Source organism: Gracilinanus agilis, chromosome 1 (assembly GCF_016433145.1).
Source record: "Gracilinanus agilis isolate LMUSP501 chromosome 1, AgileGrace, whole genome shotgun sequence".
NCBI classification, from domain to species: domain Eukaryota; kingdom Metazoa; phylum Chordata; class Mammalia; order Didelphimorphia; family Didelphidae; genus Gracilinanus; species Gracilinanus agilis.
In genome coordinates this window covers 724,140,716-724,166,698 of record NC_058130.1, presented here as the reverse complement: position 1 = coordinate 724,166,698, position 25,983 = coordinate 724,140,716, and the positions used below count along the sequence as shown (strand labels likewise).

The 25,983-nt window shown below is 39.9% G+C and overlaps 2 protein-coding genes across 2 annotated transcripts in view; both read left to right on the top strand.

Moving 5' to 3' along the window:
* The window catches only part of MED26 (mediator complex subunit 26), a 112,361-nt gene extending 105,048 nt beyond the window's left edge, over nt 1–7,313 (top strand). The window contains exons 2-3 of the mRNA XM_044671604.1: nt 3,707–3,781; nt 4,607–7,313. Coding sequence (XP_044527539.1) covers nt 3,707–3,781; nt 4,607–6,298 — 1,767 coding nt within the window. The 3' untranslated portion in view covers nt 6,299–7,313. The remainder of the gene's footprint in view (nt 1–3,706; nt 3,782–4,606) is intronic.
* A 6,486-nt stretch (nt 7,314–13,799) lies between these two features.
* On the top strand, nt 13,800–24,988 carry SLC35E1 (solute carrier family 35 member E1). Its single transcript, XM_044685328.1, has 6 exons — nt 13,800–14,235; nt 15,411–15,481; nt 17,611–17,748; nt 19,521–19,646; nt 23,129–23,374; nt 24,579–24,988. The coding sequence occupies exons 1-6, from the start codon at nt 13,800–13,802 to the stop codon at nt 24,807–24,809; spliced, it is 1,248 nt and encodes a 415-aa protein (XP_044541263.1). The 3' UTR covers nt 24,810–24,988.
* The last annotated feature ends 995 nt before the right edge of the window (nt 24,989–25,983 follow it).

Below are 25,983 nucleotides of genomic sequence, written 5' to 3'. Positions count from 1 at the left end.
AACACTTCACACCTGTCAGTTGGCCCATATGGTGGTAAAGGAAAGTGATTAATATTGAAGGGGATGTGGCAAAATTGGGACACTAAAGCATTGTTGGTGAAAGTTGTAAACTGATCTGGCCATTCTGGAGGTCAATTCGGAACTATGCATACCTGTTGATCCTATAATACCACTACTGGGTCTGTTTTTCAAAGAGATAGTAAAAAATGGGGAAGGACCTACTTGTACAAAAATATTTATAGCAGGCCTTTTTGATGTAGCAAAAAAATTGGAAATTAAAAGGATACCCATCAATTGAGGAATGGCTGAAGAAACTGTGGTATATGGTAGTGATGGAATACTATTGTGCTGTAAGAAATGATGAACAAGATGATTTCAGAAAGGGCTGAAAAGACCTACATGAATTGGTGCAGAGTGAAATAACCAGAACTAGGAAAATATTATACACAGTAACAGCAATATCGTAGGAATCATCAGTTGTGAAAAGACTTAGCTACACTCAACAATATAGTGATTCAGGACAATTCTGAGGGACTTATGGCACAGAATGCTATCCACCTCTAAAGAAAGAACTATTGGGAGTCAGAATGCAGATCAAAGCATGCTATTTTTCACTTTAGTTTTTTGGGGTTTGGGTTTGATATGATTATTCTTTTACAAAAGCAAACTATGAAATATGTTTTGCATGATATGTGTGCCACCCAGAAAAAAGATAAGATAAAGTTCTTTGTTTTATCTATCAAAAGAAAGGAAAAAACCAAGAGTTCCAAAAGATATAATAGAAAGGGAAGTCAGAGGATGTAACTTCTTGGTTAAGGATAAGAATGAAAGGAAAGGTTGGGATGGGGTTACTAAGTTAAAGGATAACACTTTTCACCTTAACATACGTTGATTCTGAATCATAAGGATAAGTAGATGTCAAGTTGGGAATTTGCCTGCCTTAGCATGCTGGAAGAATAAGTAATCAGTGCCCTTGCCTGAGTAGTGATGATTAAGCATCAACGTAGGGTATTGATGTTTTAGAATTCTGTCAAGGCATCTAGGTCTGTAAACACTGGTTTTCCAATGCTTCTGAGACTCATGTTTGAAGTTAGGCCAGTAGTCTTTCCCCAAGCTTATCCCCAGCTACCCTTATTTTTACACATAAAGTAATTAAACCCAGAGAGATTCCTAGCTAGGAAAGCTAGGATTTTTACCCAAGTCTTCTGACTCCAAATCTAGTGTAGTGTTTGTTTTTTTACCACTATATCTTGTATAGTTTTTATCATTCTAACCAAAAGAAGCATCCCCTCTGTAACATCCTTGACAAATGGTCATCTAGCTGTAAATACCTTCAATGATCACGCACTTAAGGTCTTTGTAATTGTTCAATTGTGTCCATCTCCCTGTGGCCCAATGGAGCATAGTATGCCATGTCCTTCTAGCTTTTACTATCTGTAAGCCTGTCCGAGTTCATATTTGTTGTTTCCATAACAATAATTCTATTTCTTTTCCTTCTGTTTGCCAGGATCTACTGAGGCAATATTCTACTTTGTATAATTCACATTGTTGGAATGTCCTTATCGAATCATAAATATTTTCTCCAACTTTTCTACCCTATCGGTTCTAGTTTTCCCCTTTGAGGTCAAGCAAATGGCAATATCTAGGGCATGTATACATAGATGGTTTGGGACAGAATATCCATTACACTCTTTTCCCTTTCAGTCAGCCTCTCTTCCAAACTTGCATGTCATATATTTTCCTATGCAAGTGAGAGAAGGTATTGACCTACAGGATTTTCCTCATATAGGAGATATCCCTATATCATTTTGCTTATGGATTCAGTCTTTATCTTTATCTTTTTTGTTTTTTATCATCACACCACTAACATTTTGCTTTTAGCTTTGCAAACCATTTTATAGATGTTAACTCTTTTGATTGACACTTTAATTTCTTTGGATGGAGTTTTGGCTTGAAGTTAGATAGGGCCTCAGACATCTGCTACTGTGTGACCTTGGACAAGTCACTTAATCCTGTTTTTCTCACCTGTAAAATGAGCTGGAGAAAGAAATAGCAAACCATTCCAGTGTCTTTGCTAAGAAATCCCCAAAAGGGGTAATAGTCAGACACCACTAAAACAACCTAAAAACCAACACATGAGCCAAGTTGAATGTTGAGTGCATGTAGTTTTCCATACCCTCTATGAAGAAGGGGTAGACATTCCCCTTAATTGACCATTGGGTTTGGATCATTGGACTTAAATTCAATTGGTCCTCTTTAAACACAAAGGACCAATGTCAGCAAAGGGATAGGGATATATTTTGTCATTTTTTTCATAGTTTAGGCTTGTCATTGCAAGTGTATAGAATTCACTTTCAGCTTGTTTTTTCTTTCCATTCACATTGTGGTTAGGTAAATTATTTTCTTAGCTCTGCTTATTTCAGTCACTCAGTTCATAGGAAGTTTTCCCATCGTTCTCTGAATTCATCTTTGTTTCTTATGGTGCCGGGTTTATGTTCAACAATTTGCTTTCCTGTTGGTAGATAACACCTACTTTGTGACCAAGTCTTTGACTCTACACAAAGGACTAGTATGGATAATTTGTTTTATTACTTTTATTTCTGTGTTTTACTGGAGGTGTAGGGTAGACCTAGCAATGGGATCTCTGGGTCAGATGGTAATGTATATTCTTATATTCAACACCCCACCCAATCGTTCCATATTGGTTTCCACAAGTGTTTGACCAAGTTACAGATCTACTAACACTGTAGTTTTGTGCTTCTCTTTCCAACACTACTCCTGCATAAAACATTTCCATCTGTTGGTGTCTGTGTCATTTCCCTGGATATGAGTAAAACTTCTGAGTAGTTTTGATTTGTATTTCTCCTATTAGTGTGGTTATTTTGTCAGTTTCATCTCAAATCTGTATATTAAGCAACATGTAAATTTTTAGTGGCTTACTGAAAGATGAGTGTTTGCTACATAGCAGAAGAAAATAATCATTATATCCCATTTCTATAAGCATAAATCTGGATTTAATTTTTATTAGTATACCATCTTTATATCCTAGTTCAGCATTGTGGAATGGTGATGGTTCTAAGCTATGGTAAAACTTTAAATTATGTTGTACTTCCCCAGAAAAACGGATGAGTTTCTCCTTAAAATTTATCTTTTAATACTTTTGTTCTTTACCTTTGTGCTGAGCAATTTCTGTTTAATTTTATCATTTGTTTGTATCTATCTGTTCCGCTAGATTGTAAGCTCTTAAAGGGCAGGAAATCAAACTTTGTATTCTCAGGAACTAGACAGGATCTTGGCACACAGGACTAAACACTGTAGGTTAGTTGGGATATGGAATGGCATGGCTGTAATATTGTTCCTAGAAGTCTCCTTTTTTATCATTGCTTATACTTGGCTTTCCTTTGCTTTCTAAACCTTTGTCTTCAGGTCCAGAACTGTTTTGGGGAGTTTGTTCTGCCTTTGACTAGCTTAACTCAACCCATTTCCCTTGCATATTTTCTTGGAAAGCTCTTTCTCCCTCTCTTTTATCTCCTCTACTCCCTTCTTTTAACTACTGATGAGGAGATGAGATTGAGATGTTTGCCAGAAACTTAATTCCTGTCTTTGCAGGAAAGAAGCCTGATGTGGACTGAATGTATGTAACAATTTCTTTACACTGTGCTAGGGGAAGGAAATGAAACTAATAACTATGATTTTATCATTGCAGATCCATAACATGGTGGCAGTGCTGGAAGTTATCTCCAGCTTGGAGAAATATCCCATTACCAAAGAGGCACTTGAGGTAGGTATGACCTATTTATAAGAAAATTTTGTAATACTGAAAAGTATGAGGGTGACTATCCCGGTGTCATACTCCTTAGCTTTGGCAGGAACCCACAAGTGTCCCAAAGCAGTTTTGAGCTGAAGTATTTTACTACAGTCTTCTCAGCTTTGATTTTGCTTTGAACATCAAATCTCCTGCTCTTTGTGAATTGGAGCATACCTTCAGTTTGTATTTCTGTGTGTAGCATTATGCCTGTACGTTAAATTTTTTTTTTTAAGTGTACTGGAATCAAGAAAACTGATTTATTTCTATTTGCATTTGGTTTTTGCTTAAAGAAACAATTGGATCAGAATTTTAGTTGCTTCTATTCAACTCAGAACCTTGTATAAGGACAAGCAATTGCCTTAGGGCATTACATCCAGGTATATGTACATACATACATACATACATACATACATACATACATACGTATGTATTAAGGTGTATTGCTTGCCCACAAGCAATATTGCCCACCTGTATTGTAGGTACAATGAGAGGCATTAAAAAATATGGCTTTTTGTAAATATATTTTTCTTTAGTGCCTATAGTGTGCTTACCTTGTGATGTATATGTGTCAAGTTGAATATGTTATATGGATCTTAAGTAACACATTGAGGGCTCAATTTTTAAAAACTTTACTAGGGAAACACAAATTTCCTACCTTTGCTCTGGTTCTAATTTAGTCTCCCCACCTTATGAATTTTGATAGATTTTCCATTCCTTAAGAATATTATTTATAAAGATGCTTCTGACTCAGGATGCTTATGATTTTTTTGTAGATAAAATATCTCTCTTTGGTTGCAGGAAACAAGGCTAGGAAAACTCATCAATGATGTAAGAAAGAAGACGAAAAATGAAGAACTTGCCAAACGTGCCAAGAAATTGTTGCGGAGTTGGCAAAAGTTAATTGAACCCGTGACCCAGAATGAACCGGTGCCAAGGGGATTGCCGAACCCACCAGGGTCAGCAAATGGCGGCGCTCACAATTGTAGGCCAGATGTGTCACCTGCTACAGTTCCTGGGTCCAAACCCATTCATGAGTTGAAAAATAGAAATGACATTCAAAAGCTGAACTCCCCGAAAACAGAAAAACTGGGAAATAGAAAAAGAAAAGGAGAACACCGTGATGGACATCAAGGCCCTCCTTCCAAAGTTTCCAAAGCTAGCCATGAACTGTTACAAAATTCTTCTCCCCTTCCAACTAATGGGATTGGGGGAAGCCCTGAAAATTTCCCCAGCCCTCTTGATGTCAACCTGCATACAGGGCCTGAAAGCAGCAGGACAGAACACAGTGAGAATGATAAACACAGTAAGATACCAGTCAATGCCGTCAAACCTCACACGAGTTCTCCCGGACTTGTAAAGCCTTCCAGCACTTCCTCACAGCTAAAGACTACAGTGCTTCAGCACCATGAAAAACCGGAAGAACCTATAGGACAGCACCAACCTAAGAGTCCCCGCTGTTCATTTAGTCCTAGCAATCTAAGGCACGAGCCATTTGTCAGGCAGCATCCCACATATGCACCAAAGGGTTCTCTGCCTAGTCCATCTCAAAGGTCCCACTTCTTAGATGCTACCCAGGCTTCATCACCCTCTTCACGAGCACCATCACTGATGCAGCCCTCAACACCTCCGGTACCTGCGAAAAGACCTGAGGCTTCCCATCAGCCTGGAGTAGAGGCTTCTCAGCACTGGCAGGAACACACGTCTTCTGAAAGTCATCAGCGGCATCTTGGGACCCTCCAGCACATGTCTCCTGGCTGCAAAGTGAGCTCGCCACCTGGGGAGCCCCTGATGCCACGGGTGGGGTTTTCTCCAGAGGCTTCTAAGATGGACAGTGATGACAATGCTGCTTCTGGGTCTGACAGTAAGAAGAAGAAAAGGTACAGATCTAGAGACTACACAGTGAACTTAGATGGACAGGTTCTAGAAGGAGGCGTCAAGCCTGTCAGATTAAAAGAGAGAAAAATCACCTTTGATCCCATGACTGGACAAATTAAACCTCTAACACAAAAGGATTCTTTGCAGGTAGATATCCCTGCCCTTGCTGACCAGCACAGGACAGAACCGGACAAGCCGGAACAAAAAACCAACCTGCAGAGTCCTTTTGAACAAACGAACTGGAAAGAGTTGTCCAGAAATGAAATAATTCAGTCTTATTTAAACAGACAGAGTAGTTTGCTTTCCTCATCAGGCGTACAAACACCAGGAGCTCATTATTTCATGTCTGAATATTTAAAGCAGGAAGAAAGCACTAGAAGAGAAGCTAGAAAGACTCATGTTCTGGTGCCAAACAGTATATCCACAGACCTGCCTGGAGTTAGTAGAGAGATCACAAATGATGATCTCAACAGAATACGGCAACTCCATTGGCCAGGGGTGAATGGTTGTTATGATACACAGGGTAATTGGTATGATTGGACGCAGTGCATATCTTTAGATCCACACGGTGATGATGGTAGATTGAACATCCTGCCTTATGTCTGCCTAGACTGAATAGAAGGTTGCTAAAATGCTTTCACATCTGCAATTAGCAAACACAGCAGGGCAGACTCCATGCCGTTTAACATGGAGAGTGCACCTCTTGTCCTGGATACAGGCCTGGATGAGGGTCTCGAGGGGCTGATCCTTTGTAGCTCTTCTGTCTAAGTTCTTCTTTTGTGAAATGCTGCTACCAGTTTACTAACAAAAATAGCAAAGGAAGGGCGTACGAAGGACAAAGAATTGAGTTCAAAACTCTATAGCAAACCAGCTATAAAAAGTGTTAGTCCCCAAAAGGTTCAAATGATTTCCAGCACATGTGAATGCCGGAATCTTATCTACAGGCAGGTACAGAATACTTGTGGAAGAGTTACCTTAAAAGTACGCATCTATTTATTTGCATTGATTTTTTTTTTTTTAAATTTGGCAGTGAGATGTCTGTGAGACAGTGTGCAACAGCTGTAGTTTTATTTGTATTTGCATCATCTCTCTGTTGAACGATTGGGTTATTTTAAGTCACATGGTGCAGAGATTTTTTTCAAACTGCAGCCATGCACTACTGCAGTTACCCAGTTTCCAACTCTACATTCCGTAGGCATCCACATATTTTAGTCTGGTTTCGGTTTAAATCCAGTCTCCAAGAAATGCTGCAAAAATTTAGTTTTTTAAAGCCCTCTCCCTTACCCTTGCCCAGTAGCCAAATAATTTTTGTCCTTTCTCCCTTCCTGCAAATTTCTAGAAAACTAAGATTTTCTAGATTCCAAAAATGTAACTGCGGGTGCTACTAGTGTGTAACTGTCCTGTGAGGGAAGAGGGAGCCTGTTTTGTATGCTGGAAATATACTTGTTACCATTCCTTTAGATATTGTTTGCCTTACGGATATTCATCATAAACGCGATTTGCAAAAACAAAGAGCCTTAGTGAATGTACAGTGACTAGACTTCTGTGTTCTCCAGATGCAGAAGGGAGCAACTTTGCTATTTGGTCCTTTAAGTGGACACATTGTGATATAAATGTGGAAATAAAAAAAATTTGCACAAAAAAGTTGTGAATTATTAATAATTTTTCCCCTCCAACTGTTAACCATGTCTTCTGCTGTTGTACTCCATCTTCATCCTCTCCCATACTCTATCCAGGCTCTTCCTCACCCAAGGAAAGCAGAAAGAATGGACTTGTAAGAGAAATGGAAGGATGGGTTTTCAAGTATATGATTCAACAAAGATGAGCATTTTATATATACTATCAAGACAAGAACTGCAAAGTTAAATGATTCTTGTGTCTAGATTTAATATGTAGAATTTCAGTAACCTAGAAGTTTCAGTTCTGCTTAGAATGTTATATGAAGGCAGCTCAGAGTATCTTAGTCAAGAAGAACAATTTGCACAAGCTTCTTATCACATACACACAAAAAGCATTTTCTTAGAAGGAATCCAGTTAAATTTCTTTTGGAAAATTGTTCCTCTACTCCAAACTCCAATGGAAATATTAAGAATTTTAATTTAAAAAATTATGATTAAGCAAAACATAGTATGAATATAAAACTACCTATTTGGGTTGATCCTCTTATTAATGCCTGACACTAACATGCTCTTTGTTCTGCCATACTATCTCTGATTCATTTCAGACAGCCTCACTCATTTATTTCCAACCAATTCCAACAGATTCGCCTTCAACTTCCTTCCACCTTAGAATTAGAGATTTGAGGAAAAGGGAGAGGAGAGAAATCAATAGATACTTATTAGGCATCTACTTCGTATCAAGTACTGCCAGGTGGTGGGGTTACAAAGACCAAAAGTGAAACATTCTCTGTTCCCCAGATGCAGGAGTTATACATATAAATACATACAAAATTAAAAAAATACAGTAGAGGGAAGAAGGATACAAGCAACTTGAGGTGTCTGGAAAATTTTGGGGAGGTGGTATTTGAGACATCTAGAAGGAAGTGAAGAGTTCTACAAGGCAGTGGTTAGGAGGAAACTTCATTCCACACTTGGCCTGTAGCTGGTACAAGTGTTTGGTGTTGGGGGGGGGGGTAGACATATTGTGAAGAATAGGAACCAATTTGATTGTGCCATTAGAGTGGGAAGAGATATAATAGATGATGAAGCTGTAAAGACCAGCTGAAAGCTGGATGCTTGTAATGATATTTAAAAGCCAAGTAGAGGAGTTTTCACTGAAGTTTTTTTTTTTTTAATAAGGCTTTTACTTGGCCAGATTTGTAGTTAAGGACAATACTTTGACAGTTTTATGGATATTGGATTGGAGTCTGGTGACTGATAGACAACATTGCAGTGGTCCAGAGAAGTGACAAGTGAGGACCTGAATTAAAAAGAGTGACTGTGAACATCAAGAAGTGTAGAAGGCGGGGATAGCTGGGTAGCTCAGTGGATTGAGAGCCAGGCCTAGAGATGGGAGGTCCTAGGTTCAAACCTGACCTCAGCCACTTCCCAGCTATGTGACCCTGGGCAAGTCACTTGACCCCCATTGCCTACCCTTACCACTCTTCTGCCTTGGGGCCAATACACAGTATTGACTCCAAGACGGAAGGTAAGGGTTTAAAAAAAAAAAAAAGAAGAAGAAGTGGTGTAGAAGGTAGCAACTGAGTAGCTCAGTAGATTGATAGCCAGGCCTAGAGATGGGGAGGTCCTAGGTTGAATCTGGGCAAGTCATTACCCCCATTGACTAAGCCCTTACCACTCTTCTGCCTTGAACCAATACACAGTTCTAATTCTAAGATAGAAAGTAAGGGTTTAAAAAAAAGATGGGTGGGAGATGGGTCAAGTCTGGTTTTGAAAAGAGAAATGACAAGTTTTATCAGCTAGTTGGTACGTGGGAAAAGAGCAGAAGGAATGAAAAGTAGAAACCATAGGATTAATAAGAGAAGGGGGAATAAATGAAATAAATGAAAACTCAAAAGTGGAACAGATGGAAAGGAAGGAAGAGAAGAAAAATGTTCCTCTAACAGAATTGGTCATTATTTCTGAAGAAATATTTCAATATCTTATATGGATGGCATCCAGTACCAGTAAGATAGAAAAAAAGGATTAACATATCTATGTTTTCCCTAAGAAAGAGACACTAGCCTTACTACCAACTGCCTCTTTACCTAGGATGGCATCAGTGTCCATTGCTCTTGGTCACTTATTTACCAGAGGTTTAAAGAAACCCCATTTCTATTATTCTGGCTGAATTATTTGTCAGAAAAATCTGAGAAGAGAAAATTTCACCAAACATCCATTCATGGAGGGGTGCTGTGGCAAGATTCCAGAGACACCACTAACTTAAGACCTCCTCTGTGCCCTGATTTCTTCATCTATAAATTGGAGGTTATACTTAAGGGAAAAGCTTTGTATATAATAGCAGCACTTTTGAGACCAATCAGTAAATCTTGGTGGCAGCCAGATTTTAGAAGGAATCATGTATTCCAAACCCTCCTCCACCAATCAAACTCTGCAATCAAATTGGTGCCTTCTTACTAAGGTACAGTGTAAGTGTGCTGAGGTAGGAATAAGTTATTTGAGGAGGTTTTATGCTTATTCCACAGTAATCTTTTCCGTAATGTGAGGTTTCATTCTAATAGAACTGACAACCCTACCAGGAAGCCTTGCCAGATCCTTGTATTTTTGAAGAGACTTGGATTGCCAGTCAGGAGCCCTGGATTAGTCCTCACTTTGCTGTTAACTTGATTTGCATCTTGGGACAAGTCACATTCCCTTCTGAACCTCTATTGTCTTAGTGGCAAAGCAAAATTGATATAGCTGCTTTGATATTTTAAAATGTACTTCTCTAGCTATTTTGTGCTGAAAACTTCTATTAACCTTGAATTTTTTTTTTTAAACCCTTGTACTTCGGTGTATTGTCTCATAGGTTAACCTTAAATTTTAATCTTAGACACTTTATGTAACACCTATTGTATATACACTGAATTTTTGAGGCAATGAATGTGACTATAAAATTTTTAAAGGACCTTAAAAGGATCTTTTAATTAATAAATAATAATCCTCTAATTAGAATCCTATACATTATATCAGGTCTGGAAGAAACTTTAGAGATGATGTAGCACAATTTCATTCTACAAATGAAACCAAGGCCTAGAAAGGTAGTAATAACTTTAGAACACCAGTCCTTCTTTCATTAAACCAGATGTTATCTATTCAAAATCTTTGGCTTTACTAGGATGATACTACCTCTTCAAAAGCAAATCTTCCTCCAAGAGACTAAAAGTCTTACTGCAAAGATTCTGTTTTTATGTATAAATACAATCAGAACTAGTTTCTGCTACTAATTTATTTTGTAACTGGCTCAGTCCCTTAGCCACAGTGGCCTTTAATTTCCCTGTCTCTAAAATGTGGAAGCTGGAAAGCACATCATGGCATAGTGGAACAAGGACTGGACTTGGAACCAGAAGATTTGGGTTTTGCCAATTTGCCTTTTTAACAATGAATGTAATTCTATAGGCCTCACTCCTCATCTGTAAGGTGGCCTATAAGTTCTGTCTATGCCTTGGAAGAATACAGGGCAAAGATTATAGGATTCTAGTGCCCAAAAGTAGTTCATTGACCTACCTGATAACCTTCATACTGTCAGCAGTCTCAAAATTTCCTAACAATAATAAAAAGTTCCCTAGATTTGCTCCTTGGTTCTACCAGAAGTACTTTCAGACATCTATTTTAAAGAAACGAGATAGCAAACTGAGGTAAGTTTGTGAAATAAATACTTAAATGTTAAATTATGGTAAAAGCTCACATTTATATAGGGTTTTTTAATTTACAGCAGGCTTTAAATACATTATAACATTCAATTTTTAATTCCCATTTTACCAACAAGGAAACTTGAGTCTGAAAAAAATCTAATTACTTTCCCAGGGTCACATAGCTATTACCAGGCAAAATTTTAACTCAGGTCTTGTTATCTTCAAAGGTTTTTAATTTACAGAAGCCACTTGATGTGGGAGAGGCCTCAGACCACTGAAGTGAAGCTAGAAGGAATTTAAAGATTATTTGGTTCAAATCAAATTTTTCATTTTACAGATGAGGAAACTGAAGAGCAGTTCAGATGACATAGCCAAGGTTAAAATGTTAGCTGAGTTGGGATTAAAACCTTTAGACAAAATTATGTTTTTCTGGCATGAATTTAAGTGAACATCTTAGCAAGTTCAGAAATATAATCTATATAACAGAAACTGCATCTCTGGAGGAACTCCTTTTTGATTTTTTACAGCCCATACTTTTGCTCTAGGGATGACTTGTAATGTTTTAGCTTAAACTGTATCCAGGAAAGCAGCAAGCCTCACTAGATCTTTCTGCAAAGTGCCCTGGCTGCCAGTTACGAATATTGGGTTCTTTGTCTACTCTTAGCTACATACTTGCTGGCTTCTCAGAAGAGGTTCCAGATTAGACAACTTCTAATATAGTCCATGTCCCACCCTAATTTTCTAATAGGATGACAAAGCTATGTTCTTTCTCTAGGGCAGTTGGGGAAGGGGAGCAGTGAAAGTAGCACACATACAGCAACATGAGTCGGGAAAACTACATTGGAGTGTGGCTCTGCCAATAACTACCATTTTGGCAATAGGTGGGTTCCTTTACTCCATCTGGCTCGGTTTCTCCTTTTGTGAAAACAATATCCTTATTTTGTTTCTATGTGAAGATGGAACTAGTTTAGAGATGGAAGGCCTCCCTCAGTAAGCTTACTCCCATTTTAACAATGGTCCTGGGTGGCATAGGTAGTGCAATCTAGAGCCTCATTTTACAGCTAACCAAACTGAGGGGAGCAATTCTAAGTCACCTGGCCAACATGAAATGCAATTAGAAAGGCTCTTAGAAATCTAGTGCCCTAAACTTGGTAGGTGCTGTTTATTGAATAGAACCTAGCCTACCTTTGGTTAGGAGAAAACAACTCCAGAATGAAAGAAATTAGTTAAGGAAAAGATTTAAACCCAGCTCTGCTGACCTGTGCTTCAGTGTTCTTTATTTATGCTAGTCACCCAAATTGGCAAGTTTTCTGTGTCATCCTCCCCTCACCTGGGGTAAACTTATAACCTCTCTTCAAAAGATAAGGCCTTAGATATGGAAATTCTTTTCACTCACAGCTACCATCTTATTTCAGGCCCATATCACATCTCCCTGAACCATTACTGTAACCTAATTATTCCATTCTATTCTCAACTGTAATGCCTTCTAACTTTTTTCTCTTAAAATCTCGAGCTGTCATCAAAGCAAAATTCCAGTTTCACCTCCATAAACCCATTTCTGATTTTTACACCCCACAGTTACCTCCTTACAGTTTTCCCCTACAATTTATCTGGTTGACTTTTTTATTTTGCATCTACAAATTGTCTCTCCTCCTTAGTAAATTCCTGGAAGGCAGAGACAGCTCCCTTTTTGTCTTTGGATCCCCAGTGCTGGACATAATAGATCCTTACCATTATGTCTTCACACAGGTCAGAGTGAACCTTGGTCCAAGGACTCCACCCACTCACTACACCTTTATTCTCTTCACTCAAGGAAACATCAAGAGAACATGCAAGAACACTGGATTTGGAACCAGAACAACTTTGAGTACAAAATTCCGCTGTCACTGCCTGCAAGACCCTGGAGAATTAAATTTGACTATCTTGGGGAAGAGAGATCAATATTTTCATCCGTAAAAGTAAGGTTTGACTAGATCTCTGCTCTAGATTCCTTACTAATTTTGATGCTGGTCACAGTGTTGCATAACCCTGGTTAAAGCTCTTGCTTGCGACAAACTAGGTGACAGAGTGGGTAGAATGACTGGTCTGGAGTCAGAAGATCTAAATGCAAATCTGGCGTCAGGTACTGCGTGACGTAGGACAAGTCACAACCTGCCTGCCTCAGTTTCCTCACCTGTAAAATGAGGATAACAGCACCTACCTTGCAGGGTTGTTGTGAGGATCAAATAAGATAATTGTAAATCGCTTAGCACAGCACCTGGTACATAGTAGGCGCCACCGGATAAATAACTATCATTGTTGTTATCAAAGACTTGGCTAAGAAATCTGCCCAAAGGTCACACGGGTGCTTCGCGGCACGGGCGGCGCTACATCGGATAATTGCCCAGACGATAGGCAAGCTCCCCAAGCTCTTGTCCTCCGTTTCCAGGCAGTCTTAGGTCTCCTCTCCTTGGAGACCTCCCTCTCGCGTGCCCTGCACCCTTCCCAGGGCAGGGCCTCCCTAAGGAAATCCCAACACACACTTCTCACAACTAGGCAAAGGTAAACACCACTGCAACAGGAAAGAAAAAGCTGCCACTCGACTTCCAAAGTTAGCTTCCGACGCGGCCGGAAGTGACAAGTTCCACTGCTCCCTTCCCGGAGGCAGCCCACGTCGATGCCTCAACGTGAGTCGGCTGTCGATGACGTAGACGCAGCTCTAGCCTATGAAGCTGCGGCGACGATGGGGGGCGGGGCAGCGTGGGCCCGGCGCGCGTCCCCGGGCCGGCACCGCCCCGCCCCCGGCCGGCGCGCGGGGTCCCGAGCCGGCCCCGGAGCTGCAGGATGGCGGCGGCGTCTGCGGTCTCGGTGACGGCCTCGGCGGCGGGTGGAGGGTCGGTTGGCGGCGCGCGGGGGGCCGGGGCCGGGGCGCGGGAGGGCGCGCGGGTGGCGGCACTGTGCCTGCTGTGGTACGCGCTGAGCGCGGGCGGGAACGTGGTGAACAAGATCATCCTGAGCGGCTTCCCCTTCCCCGTGACCGTGTCGCTCTGCCACATCCTGGCGCTGTGCGCGGGGCTCCCTCCGCTGCTGCGGGCCTGGCGCATTCCGCCCGCGCGCGGCCCGGGACCCGGCTCTGGCCCCGGTGGGGCCGCAGGCGCCGACCCGCTGCCGCCCCGCTTTTACCCGCGCTATGTGCTCCCGCTCGCCTTCGGCAAGTATTTCGCCTCGGTGTCGGCTCATTTTAGCATCTGGAAAGTGCCCGTGTCCTACGCACACACCGGTGAGGCCCAGGGGGAGCCCGGAGCGGGCCCGGGAGGATCCATAACCCCGGGAGACCTAGAGCCGGGGGAGTCACAGCCCAAGGAATGTGTCAGGGCTAGGGGAAGGGCCTCTGAGCCTGGCTGGTGAGGGGCGGGGTGACAGAGAGGACCGGAGGCCAAGAAAAGGCCCTGCAACTAAGGAAGACAAACATTAAGCCAGGGAGTACCCCGGGAGGTCTCCAGGAGCTGGGGATCCCCAAAACTGGGTAACTAAAGGGATGCCCCAAAACAGCGAATGTGGGGGAGGGGCAGGCCACAAACTGAAGGGCAGACTTGGGGCTGAGGGGAGCAGGGGTTCTGAAGACTTGAAGAGCTAAGGGGGAAGGGGAAACCCCCAGAAACTGAGGGGATAAAAGGGACACCCAGAAACTGGAGAGGGAACCAGCAGGGACCGAAGGAGGACCTGGCTCTTGAGAAAGAAGGAAGTGGAAGGTTGAGGAGGGGGAATCCAATCCTGAGGATAGATGAGATTGAGGGGCATAGGAAATTCTGGGGAGGTGAAGGTAGGAAACAGGCTGAAGATTGAAATTAGAATGTCATGATATAAACAGTGAGGGACAGTTTCATTTTTGTTTTTGTAGTCTTGGTTCTAGTCCAGGTAGCAGCTAATTACCAAATGATTGGGTTGAATTTTAGGGGGTTTCTTTGGCCTTGGTGGGAAACTGAGAACAGGCCTGGGATTTAAAAGTCTAGAGGCAAAGAGGCTTTAGAATGTCCTATACTTGTGGGACAGGATAGGGAGAGTGACTAATCCACAAAGCAGATGGGGTCTGGGAGGTCTTAGGAACTTAGAAAATAGAGAAATAGGGAAGGGGGCTGGTAGGAAAGTAGGGAACAGGGAATCACTGAGGTTTCAGGCAATTGTGATGGGCTGATCTGATTTGGGATAGAAGAGGCTGATTGGGACTTCAGATAGAGGTCTCTAGGACCGAGAAGATAGGGCAAGGTGCTTGAACAGGGCGGGGGGGGGGGGGGGGAAGGAACCTGCTAAGGGGGTGATTGGTTGGGTTGGAGACCCCAAAAAGTATGTGAAAAGAGAGACCTGCCCAAGGGTTCCTCTAATACATCAACTGTGTATCTTTTAAAACACCTAAGCTCACCTCATCCCCCATCCTCCAAACTCCTTCCATTGTAGTGAAGGCAACCATGCCGATCTGGGTGGTGCTGCTGTCCCGGATCATCATGAAGGAGAAGCAGAGCACCAAGGTAAAATGGACAGTTATTGGACACTCAGACAAGGCAGCATGGGGCAGTCTAAACAGCTCTAGCCTAGAGCCAGTGACTATGAAGATTCCTCATGAACTTGTGGGTCTGTTTTCCTTCTGTTAAGGGAGGGTCATTTGACAGACAAGATGGTTTCCCTGGGTCCTTCCAGCTCTATCTTCTCAATTGCTGAATAGGAGCTACACTGCCGGAACTTGGCTCTGAGCCTTCCTACACACCCCTTCCCCTCCCTTAAGCAAGACAGTTTACAATTGGTTACGTAGGTGAGAGAGCCAAACAGGTAATTTCAGGGAACTAGGAAAGATTTCCAAGTCTGTTGGAAACCTAGTTTTCTGCTTAGAGTAAAATCCAGGAACTCTTTAGAAGTCAAAACAGCACCTAGATTGTTGTCTTTTGAGTCTCTTAAGTCCTCATGAAATAATATTTGCACTAACAGTAATGCCAAAAGCACATAGCTTTACAAATAATTTTTTTTCTAGCCTGGTCAACAGTACTATTTAAAGAGCTAAAGTACTATTACTTATAGACTCATTCTTGATGTTCTTCAGAGGCAATCACATTCTCAGCTGAAAGTTAAACTATAGCTTCTCCAGATAGAGGATTTGCAATGGTGGGATTGTCAGCTTGTAAGAAGGTTTTTAAAAACAGTGTTTGGTAACCAATTTATTTTGTGTAGCTCACAGTCAAGTGTTCTAGATCCTAGCCCATTTCATAGAAAATTAGGTTGCCTTTTGTTTGATTCCTTATATATCTTTACTCAAAACTGCAGACTCTTTGTAAGAATATTTCATCATACTTCTCCTTGAGGGTAAAGACCGTCTTTTGCCTCTTTTATCTGCTGTGCCTGGCACATAGGAGGCACTTAATAAATGTTCATTAATTGATCGACTTCTTTAAACCACAAGGCCACATCACTCCGTATTGCATAAATTAATTGATTGCTGATGTTGTGAGTGAGGTCACTGAATCTCATGTTCTCAGGATAGGAAGGACCCTGCCAGGTCATCTAGTTTAATCTGAAACTAACTAGGAATCTCTTTTCTGATGTCTGTAAATCCTCATCTGGCTTCTGCAGGAAGACTTACTTTAATGGGGTTAGCCTACTACCTCTACACTGAGGTAGCTCATTCCTCTTAGGGAGAGTTTTAGGCAATCTGGTCTGGCCCAGATTAGGGAAGTGACTTGCCCAGGATCACATAGCTAGTTAAATGGATCCCTGTACTCCTAGCTTAGTGTTCATTGTACATTATAGCCTAATGTACTGGACCTTGTGCCCAGATAAGTTTAAACTTCCTTGCAGAGAAGGGAAAGAACAGGACAGTGTTTCTTCATGAGAGAGTCTATATTCACTGGAGAACTCAGGGAACCTGCTTCTTTATAATCTTTCCTAAAAGTCCTGGGTTAAAAGATCCTTCTAAGTAAAGAAGGCTAAATATCTACTATGTAAAACATTAGCAGCCTCACCCATCATGAGTCTACATTCTTAGGAAATGTTCCAAAGTTCCCAATGTTGTAGGAAAACTGTATTTCTATATAAGTTTAAGGTGACTCTCTACTTGTGATTGCATCAGTGAGCTGCTTTACTTACTAGAGAGAAGCCGCTTTTGGATAGTAAGATGGTACAGTAGATAGAGCAGTGGGTCTGGACCTGTAATTAGGAAGATGTCATCTTCAAATCCAGCTTCATAAACTTATTAACTGTGTGACCCTGGGCAACTCACTTAACTGCCATTTGTATCAGTCTCCTCATCTGTAAAAATGGAGTTAAAAATAGCATCCACTTTTTAGTCCTTACTTTCTGTCTTATTAACAACTCTAAGACAGAAGAACAAGGATTAGGCAAAGGTGGAGAAGCGATTTGCCCAGGGTCACACAGCTAGGAAGTGTCTGAGGTCAGATCTGAACCCAGAGCCTCCTGAGTCCAGGACTGGCACTCTATCCACTATGCCACCTACCTCCCAATGCTAAAAGTGAAGAGGGGAGGGCAGCAGACCATATTAGAAGACTTTTCTTTGGAGTACACCCTGTTACAGGTCACAAGTCAGTGATAGCAGCATGGCCATGATAATAACACATATACTGAAGTTCCTTCTCCATTCTTCCTCTTTCAGGTATATTTATCCTTGATCCCCATCATCAGTGGTGTCTTATTGGCCACAGTCACTGAGTTGTCCTTTGACATGTGGGGACTCATCAGTGCTCTGGCAGCTACCCTCTGCTTTTCCCTACAGAACATATTTTCCAAAAAGGTCAGTCACTGGTACAGTAGTGGGTTTCCTAAGGATGTTCCCATCCCAAATCTTGTTGATTTGGGGTTTTTGTTTTTGTTTTTGGCTGGGGGCAGGGGAGGGAGATAAGTAGCTTGATATAGTAGAAGGGGTGCTGGATAGTAGAATTAAAAAGACAGGATGAGGAGGTTGGTCTCATCCTGACTGTTTATGGGTAAGTTAGTGAACCTTTAAACCTCAGCTTTTTAACTTATTAAAAGATGATGATTGTTTCATGACCTATTTCCTATGGCTCTTAATCAAGATCAAATGAAATAGTATATGGAAAAACATCTATTAAATTGTAAAGAGTTCTATTAATGTAAGTTTCTGTTACTTAGTATTGTTGATAATATTCAAAATGATAAACCTTTAAGTTCAGCTAACATTAAGCTTTATTTTGGTTTTGGAGGAGGTTACTGTCACTGTCCCCTCCACCCCCAACATCCCCAGCCCCCCAAAAAGAGAAAAACACAACATCTTTTCATAAAAAGCTTATAGTCCTCAAAACAAGTATTTTTATCCTTTGGCCAAAAGTCTTATTATCTATTAAGCTGGGTTAATTTAAAGAGGCAGGTTTGTTTGATTTTTTAATTTAAAAACTTTTACTTTCTGCCTTAGAATTATACTTAAGAATAAGTTCCAAGGCAGAAGAGCAATAAAAGCTAGCAATGGGAGTTAATATGTAACTCTGACTTCAAACACTTCTAGCTTTGTGACCCTGGGCAAGTCACTTAATCCCAATTGCCTAGCCCTTACTGCTCTTCTGCCTTGGTACTGATATTTATGTATTGATTCTAAGGCAGAAAGTAAAAGTTTTTAATTTAAAAAAACTAAATACATAGATGTATGTTACCATGAAGTAAACTCTATGAGGGTAGCTTATTTTTATACTTTAACCCAGTGATTCCCAAAGTGGGCGCTACCACCCTCTGGTAGGTGCTGCAGCGATCCAGGGGCGGGGCGCAGGGATTGCCACAGGTGCATTTATCTTTCCTGTTAATTGCTATTAAAATTTTAAAAAAATTAATTGATCTCGGCCCTCATCATTTTTAATCATAACAGGACTAAGTAAAATTTTTCCTGGAAAGGGAACGGTAGGTCAAAAAAGTTTGGGAACCACTGCTTAAGCATTTAATAAATGTTTGTTGGATGGAAGATGATATGATATGGCAGCTAAAAAAGTTAATACAATCTGGGACTTCATTTAAATACTTAAAAGTTCATAATGAGGTAGGTAATGAACCTACTGTCATCTTCTCAAATCAGACTCTTTGTGGACTTTGGGTCTAGGGACCTCATGAAAAATAGCATTGACAAATTTTAGTACAGCCACATTGGTAAAGGACACTGAAGATCACACCATAGAAGGATTAATTGAAGGAACAGGGGATGTTTAATATGGACATGTTATCTGCTCTTTAAGTATTTGAATGACTTTGAAGAATTGGATTTGTTCTTTTTGACCGAACTGGCAGTAGTAAGTGAAAGTGGAAGAGAAATAGATGTAGGTTTACTCACAGTTAGAGCTACCCAGAATTGGGGTGGATGTGGTGGCTCCCCCATTCTTTGAAGTCTACAAATGGAGTCTGGGTGACTACTTGGACATACATTAAATAGGATTCCTGTTAAGGGACATACTAAAGTAATTTTGAGGTTCCTTCCCATTCTTCCCACTTTTGTCATCCTGTGAATTTAAATTTTTTTACTTCAGAAAAGTTTAGCCAGCTAATTAAAGAGTTTTGTATTTTCAGGTGCTGAGAGATTCACGGATCCATCATCTTCGGTTGTTGAACATACTTGGATGTCATGCTGTCTTTTTTATGATCCCGACGTGGGTTTTAGTTGACCTTTCTTCTTTCTTAGTAGAGAATGACCTGGTAAGTTGGCCAAACTGAAGAATCTGTTTTCCTTATTAGATCCAAAGTAAATTCTTCATTTTTGAAGTTATCACTTTTTATTGAACTTTCCAAAGTTTTTGCATTTGATAAGTTAACACAGGGTTCTTTGTTATGCCTTGTATTTTTGAACCATTGAGAAGGAAATCTGCTTCTGTTCTTCCTGTGCTGTATGTTCGATTGCACTTACTGATAATACCGTTTTTCATTCAGTAAGAAGCCAAGAAAGGAGTGGCCCTGCAGCTACTACCTTCCACCAGGTATAGCAGGCCTTTCTGGGAATGTACCTTCATCCTGAGAAATCTCCATTTTTAGCTTCTTTGTGTTATCCCATTGTGTTTTCTTTTGTTGACTTCATTGTCATCATCATCCCTGTTTAGTTCTCCAGTGAGAAAAATAATGGAAAGTTGGAGATCTCTTACCATTTTCTTGCTTTTTTTAAACTCTTGTCTTCCATCTTAGAATCAGTACTTAAGGATCGGTTCCAAGGCAGAAGAGAGCTAAGGGCTAGGCAGCAGGGGTTAAGTGACTTGCCCAGAGTCACATAGCTAGGCTAGGAAATGTCTGTGGCCAGTAACTCCTTTCTCAAAGCCTCGTTCTCTTACCATCTTCAGACCCAGATTCGAGGAAAGACTTTCTAAACTAAAGCATATACTGATTTTAGCAACTGAATTTCTTTTCATTCTGCTTCTGCCCTTTTTTTTTGTCATTAGTTCCCTCTTCATTTCTCTCAATTTCCTTTTCAAACCTTGTGACTTTCTCTGTTTCTCTACTTTTTTTCTCCAACACTTCTTTCTAGTCTGTCAGACTATGATTCAAAAACATTTTTATCAAGTGTGCTTTATCTGTTGTGCTATAGAATGTTGGAACTCTGAAGGGACCTTGGGGACCATTTTTGTCACATTTTACAGATGAGGAAATGATTTTGCCCCATGTTTCCTAGAATGTTTGTGACAAAACCTGGTTTTGAACCATGATCTCCCAGTTTCCTATCCAAATATGCCATGATAACCTGCTTGAGGCATAGTGACAAAAGTAGTAGAGGCTTTGCAACTGCTATTGAATCACATCTTCATCATGGCTCTTTATTACTTGGTATAATATTAATACTAAACATGACAACAGGTGATGCCTGGTGCTTTAAAGCTTGCAAAATGCTCTTTGATTATCTCTTGTGATCCTCAAAATAATCCTTTGACACAGTTTTTGCAAATGTTAACCCTCATTTTACTGACGAGGAAACTGAGGCTCAGGTTAAATAATATAGTCATGGTCACACAGCAGGTGTCAGAGGCAGGATTTGAACCTACATCTTCCTATGCCATATTGTTCTTCTTTGGTTTAAAATGGATAGACCTGTATTGACCTGTAAATTGAAAAGTGCATTCCAAAGCCAAATACAAATGGTGGCTTTTCTGTGGTTTAGAATTTTCTTAGTCATCTGTACACTCAGTTCTAACACAGTATCCTATACTTACCAAGTATTCAGTGACCATTTGAGGATTATTTATGGATATTCAGGACTTGAATATGTACTCTTTTATAGGCACCTGCAAATATCAAGGCCATTTTACAATAAGGAAATAGAGATTCTGTGTGTTAATAGATACTTTGGTATTACATACATGCTTGCTTATCTAGCTTTGTCCCATTTTGGAATACTTTATCTCTTGGCCTTTCTTTTGTGATTGAGAACATCATAGAAGAGGATTTGCTATTTGTTATTGTTGCTTGAGTCTGAGGTTGAGTTTGAATGAATTTGTTAATAGGCTAGTAGGAAAATGGTTCTGTCTATAGAGTTGTTTTTAGCATCTTAAGGAATGTCTTACATAGTTGTTAACCATCGATTGATTTGAACAGTTCTTTAGTTGAAGACAACTATAGCATAGTGGAACATATACTGGGCTTAGAATTCAGAAGCCCAGGTCCTCAACTCAGGTTTGCCAGCAACTAGATTGGTGACTGTGTGTTTCGTAGGTAATTTGCTCTCTCTTGACATTTGTTTCCTTATTTTTTAATGAAGGAATTAGTATTGCATCTAGGGTCCTTTCTAACTCTTAGGCTATGAGCCTACTATGTTCATTTAGGAGGCTATGTGGAAAGAAGAGCTGAGTTTCACTGTTACCCTGGGCACATCACATAACCTCTCTGAAGCTCAATCTCCTTATCTTTAAAAATGAAGATAATAGTATGTAGCTCAGGCTTGTTTTGAAGATCAAATAAGATAATCTGGATAAAGTGCTTTGTAAACCTCAAGGCAGTGTGTAAATGTTATCATTCAGTTTTCAGTGCCTTATTTTAGAAAAGACTTTGATAGAGAATACTGCATTTATGAGAAAGTCTTATAGAAGACCAATTGTGAGATATTCTGCTTATAGAAGAATAGACTTAAGAGAACATGATAGCCCTTTTCAAGTATTTGAAGAAAATGAAAGTTGCAAAGAAAAAAATTTAGATTTGAAAAAATTGCTTTTAAACCAATCCTCTAAAATTAGAAACAAAAGATTAAGTATAATAGATCTTCATCTGATTGTGGGAATACCCAGGCTTCTTTTTTATCCCAATACAGTCCTAAGTGTGAACCAAAAATATAAAAGGTAAGGGAAATCCCTGAGAGCAGGAATGTATGAATTCAAGTAATATATAAGTGAAATAGATTGCTTTGGAGGAGCTTGGATGATAACTTTCCAGTGCTGTTATAGAAAACATTCTCTGTAAATATCGCCTCTAAAGTCCCTTCCTATTCAGATTCTGTTCATGAATACAATAGGAAGAAGATCTATCATAAGGCATTTTAAATTATCCTCATGGATATTAATATAGTAACTCTTATCATCATCCATCTTTACCATTTCTCTTCCATAACTTAAATTTGAAATCCATAGAATACAGCCTCAATTCGGAACAGATGTTGAGAAGGGATCTTATAGGATATTGGCCCCTTAAAGTCTTTTTTGGCTTATCTACTAGGACCCAATCTCTATCTGGTCATATGTTCATATAATTAATATTCTGTTCCAAAGCAATATGTTTTTTTTTTCTTTTTTTCCTGTCCTGTCCAGAATTTTGCTAAGTAACCAGTGAGGGAGGTAAAAGAATGAAAACTTATAGATGACAAGCAGGTTATTTATTACAGGGTCAAGAACACTATTTATTGTCAGAAGACATGTGTTTGAGTCTGAAGTCTGCCATCTATCCTTGCATAAGTTATTTTTCCTCTATTTTCCTCATTGTAAAATAGACTAATAGTATTCATTCTATCTAATCACAAGACAGTTATATGAGTTGAATGAGGTATCTGAAAGATATTTATCACCCTAATGAACTCTGTGTAAGTTGTTGATGCTTCCAGATGTTATAACACCTGTTCTAACACTGTAACAATTTTTATTTTTCCACTGTGGAGTTAACTTGTGATTTTGAAGTAACACTGCATTGTGGATTTTTTATTTCCCTTTCTGTAGAATTCGATTTCCCAGTGGCCCTGGACTTTAATGCTGCTAATAGTCAGCGGATTTTGTAATTTTGCACAGAACGTCATTGCTTTTAGTATTCTTAATTTGATCAGCCCATTGAGTTATTCTGTTGCAAATGCCACAAAAAGGATCATGGTTATCACAGTATCCCTCATAATGCTACGCAACCCAGTTACCAGCACTAATGTTCTGGGCATGATGACAGCTATCTTAGGCGTCTTCTTGTATAATAAGGTAAGTGCCTCTGGTATGAATCCAGCTCAGGTTAGTCTTTCATTAACATCAGTGTTTAGTAATTGTCTTTTAAGTTCCTGTGAAAAATAGGTATAAGAGTTTGGGGTTGGCAGACACTTCTTCAACTAGTCCTTAGTTAGAGGAGTCAAATAAGAAAAATTGAGAATACTTCCTTCTCTGCAGCTGTTCATCTATGTTTGAATTGTCTGATATGGGTGTATAAGGAGATCTTCTTCCGCAGCCCTCTCTCTCCTTTGGAAAAAAATGGCCAAATGGTTTCTACCCTTAGCCTTCATATATTTTCTAAAAAGTTTAGAATTAGAAGTCTTAAGACCCCTTTCCATTTTGGTACTTACCTAAAGCATAAATTATTATCCAGCTTTTGTTTTAATACCTCCAGTGACAGAAAACCCAGTACCCAACAAGAGGGCCAATTTTCTGGCAGTTGTCTTTGTTAGGAAGCACTTCTTATTTTGGACCAAGGTCTGGCCCTCTGCATTTCACCCTTTTGTTGTGGTTTTGCCCCTGATGCCAAGATGAATGTTCTTTTTTGTGGGGTAGTAGAGAAGTTTAGACCTTTGAATTTGTTGGTATAGAGAAAGCTCAGTGAGAAAACTTCCTCAGCCAATACAGAGGTGCAACTTATTCAACCATAGAGAATTGCCTGAGACACTTAAAAATTAACTGCCTGAGATCATGTAGCCAAATGTGTTATAGGTTGGACTTAAATCTAAGTCTTTCTAACTCTGAGGCTTACTTCTAGCTCCATCCCTGAAAGGAATTTAATTATTCCAATATGTGACAATTCTTAAAATATTTAAAGACAGTGATCATGTTCCTAAATCTCTTCTTTAAGCTAAACATCCCCATTTCCTTAATTAAACCTCTCATAGTCTCCTTTTTCTAACCTAAATTCCATTAGTAGTCCTTCAAATATGCACAGAAATAAACACATAGTTTATTATATGTTTGACGAACAATTGGGAGTTTAATAGCCAGGAAAAGAAAGACAAATTGGCGGTTATTTATTAGAAATAGGAATTTATCCTGGGCTTCTTAATGTTTATAAATTGTTCCAGTATCTTCCTTTCTCTAAAACTACTAATTTGCTTGAATCTCTGAAAAACTAAGCTTTTGGATTTGGCAATAGGCAGGCATCATGTGAAAAATTGCTGAATGTTTCATCTAACTTTTTAATGTTCAGACCAAGTATGATGCAAATCAAGAGGCCAAGAAGCATCTTCTTCCCGTAGTGACCGGAGACCTTGGAAATCCTGATCACCATAGGAACCCACAGGAGAAATCTCAGAATGGAATCGTTTTCCCTCAGCACGGGGACTATCACTATGGCCGAACCAGCATCTTTACAGACCACTTTCAGTACAACAGGCAAAACTATCCAAACACATACAATTTAAATCACTATGATGTATAGAATTTAGAAGACAGGTAGAGACTGTTAAGAAATTACTTTTCCCCCAAGCAGTATCAGAAACTTCTGACACACCAGTGAGTTCAGAATCATAGAATGTACTTCTCCTGCAGATGGAAAGGTGCATGATTGTCAGTGACCCAAGCGTTATCTTCTGCTAAACACATTCTTATGCATGGAGCACCTTCCATAGGGATCCAGGTGCAGGGAGTATACCTGCAATACAAGAGTTTTGGGTTCTGATGAAAAGTAAACTTTCAAACTCCAGGAGAGGGATCTATGCTTGCTGTATTGTCTTGGAGTTTGTTACCTGAGGATTGTGTCAATAGGAAAATTGTGGCCAGTATTACCTTTCTGTGCTTAATTTTCTGAAGCCATGTGTTTCTAAGTTAACATCTTTGCTTTCTGAATGAAGTTACTTGAGATCCTTTTTGACAAATTTAAATTACTCTGTATACTCTTCATGGGTTGGCATTTGGCTGTTTGTTCGTGGTATCATGGGCAAGGATTGTGCTTGAGTCTCTAGAAACCAAAGTTAGAATTTCACTACTTGAACATATCTAGGTCACAATTACATGTGTGGTAAATGGTTTGGTTGGTAGAAATTTGTGACCTCATTTCAGTGGTTTCTACAGATTGTCAAAAAGGAGGGATTTTTATTTAATCAAAAATTGGCCAGTGCTAAAACAATTTTCTTAATGGCTATGAATAGCATGTCTTCAAATATAAGGAAAAGCCAAGTGGTTTACCATGACAATCCATTTGTGATCCTTGATAAATGTAAAAACACAAAAATCAATGGACTGGACTTTCCATCCTAACTAGCATTTGTTTCCGTTGCTGGGCATGTTCAGCCTGATTCTTTGACCTGAAATTCCGAGGTTGCACTGACTCCCATCCATCCATAAAAGGAAGTTTATCTCCTCTTCCATTGCAGGAGAGAGCAGAATATTATTCTCTCATTGATGGCATCAAGTGGTAGCAGCAAGGGGAGTATCCTTGCAGGTCTTCCCTAATTAATGAAAGGCACATTAGGAAATAATAATTGGTGCTTTAAACAACTTTTTCCCAGGATTTGTCATTTCTCTGCGGTTGAATTGTGCAAAGATTTGGCAGATAGATGCTGCCAAATGAAGCTTTGTTTTTATAGGAAGGATTTTGCACTTTCTACAGATGA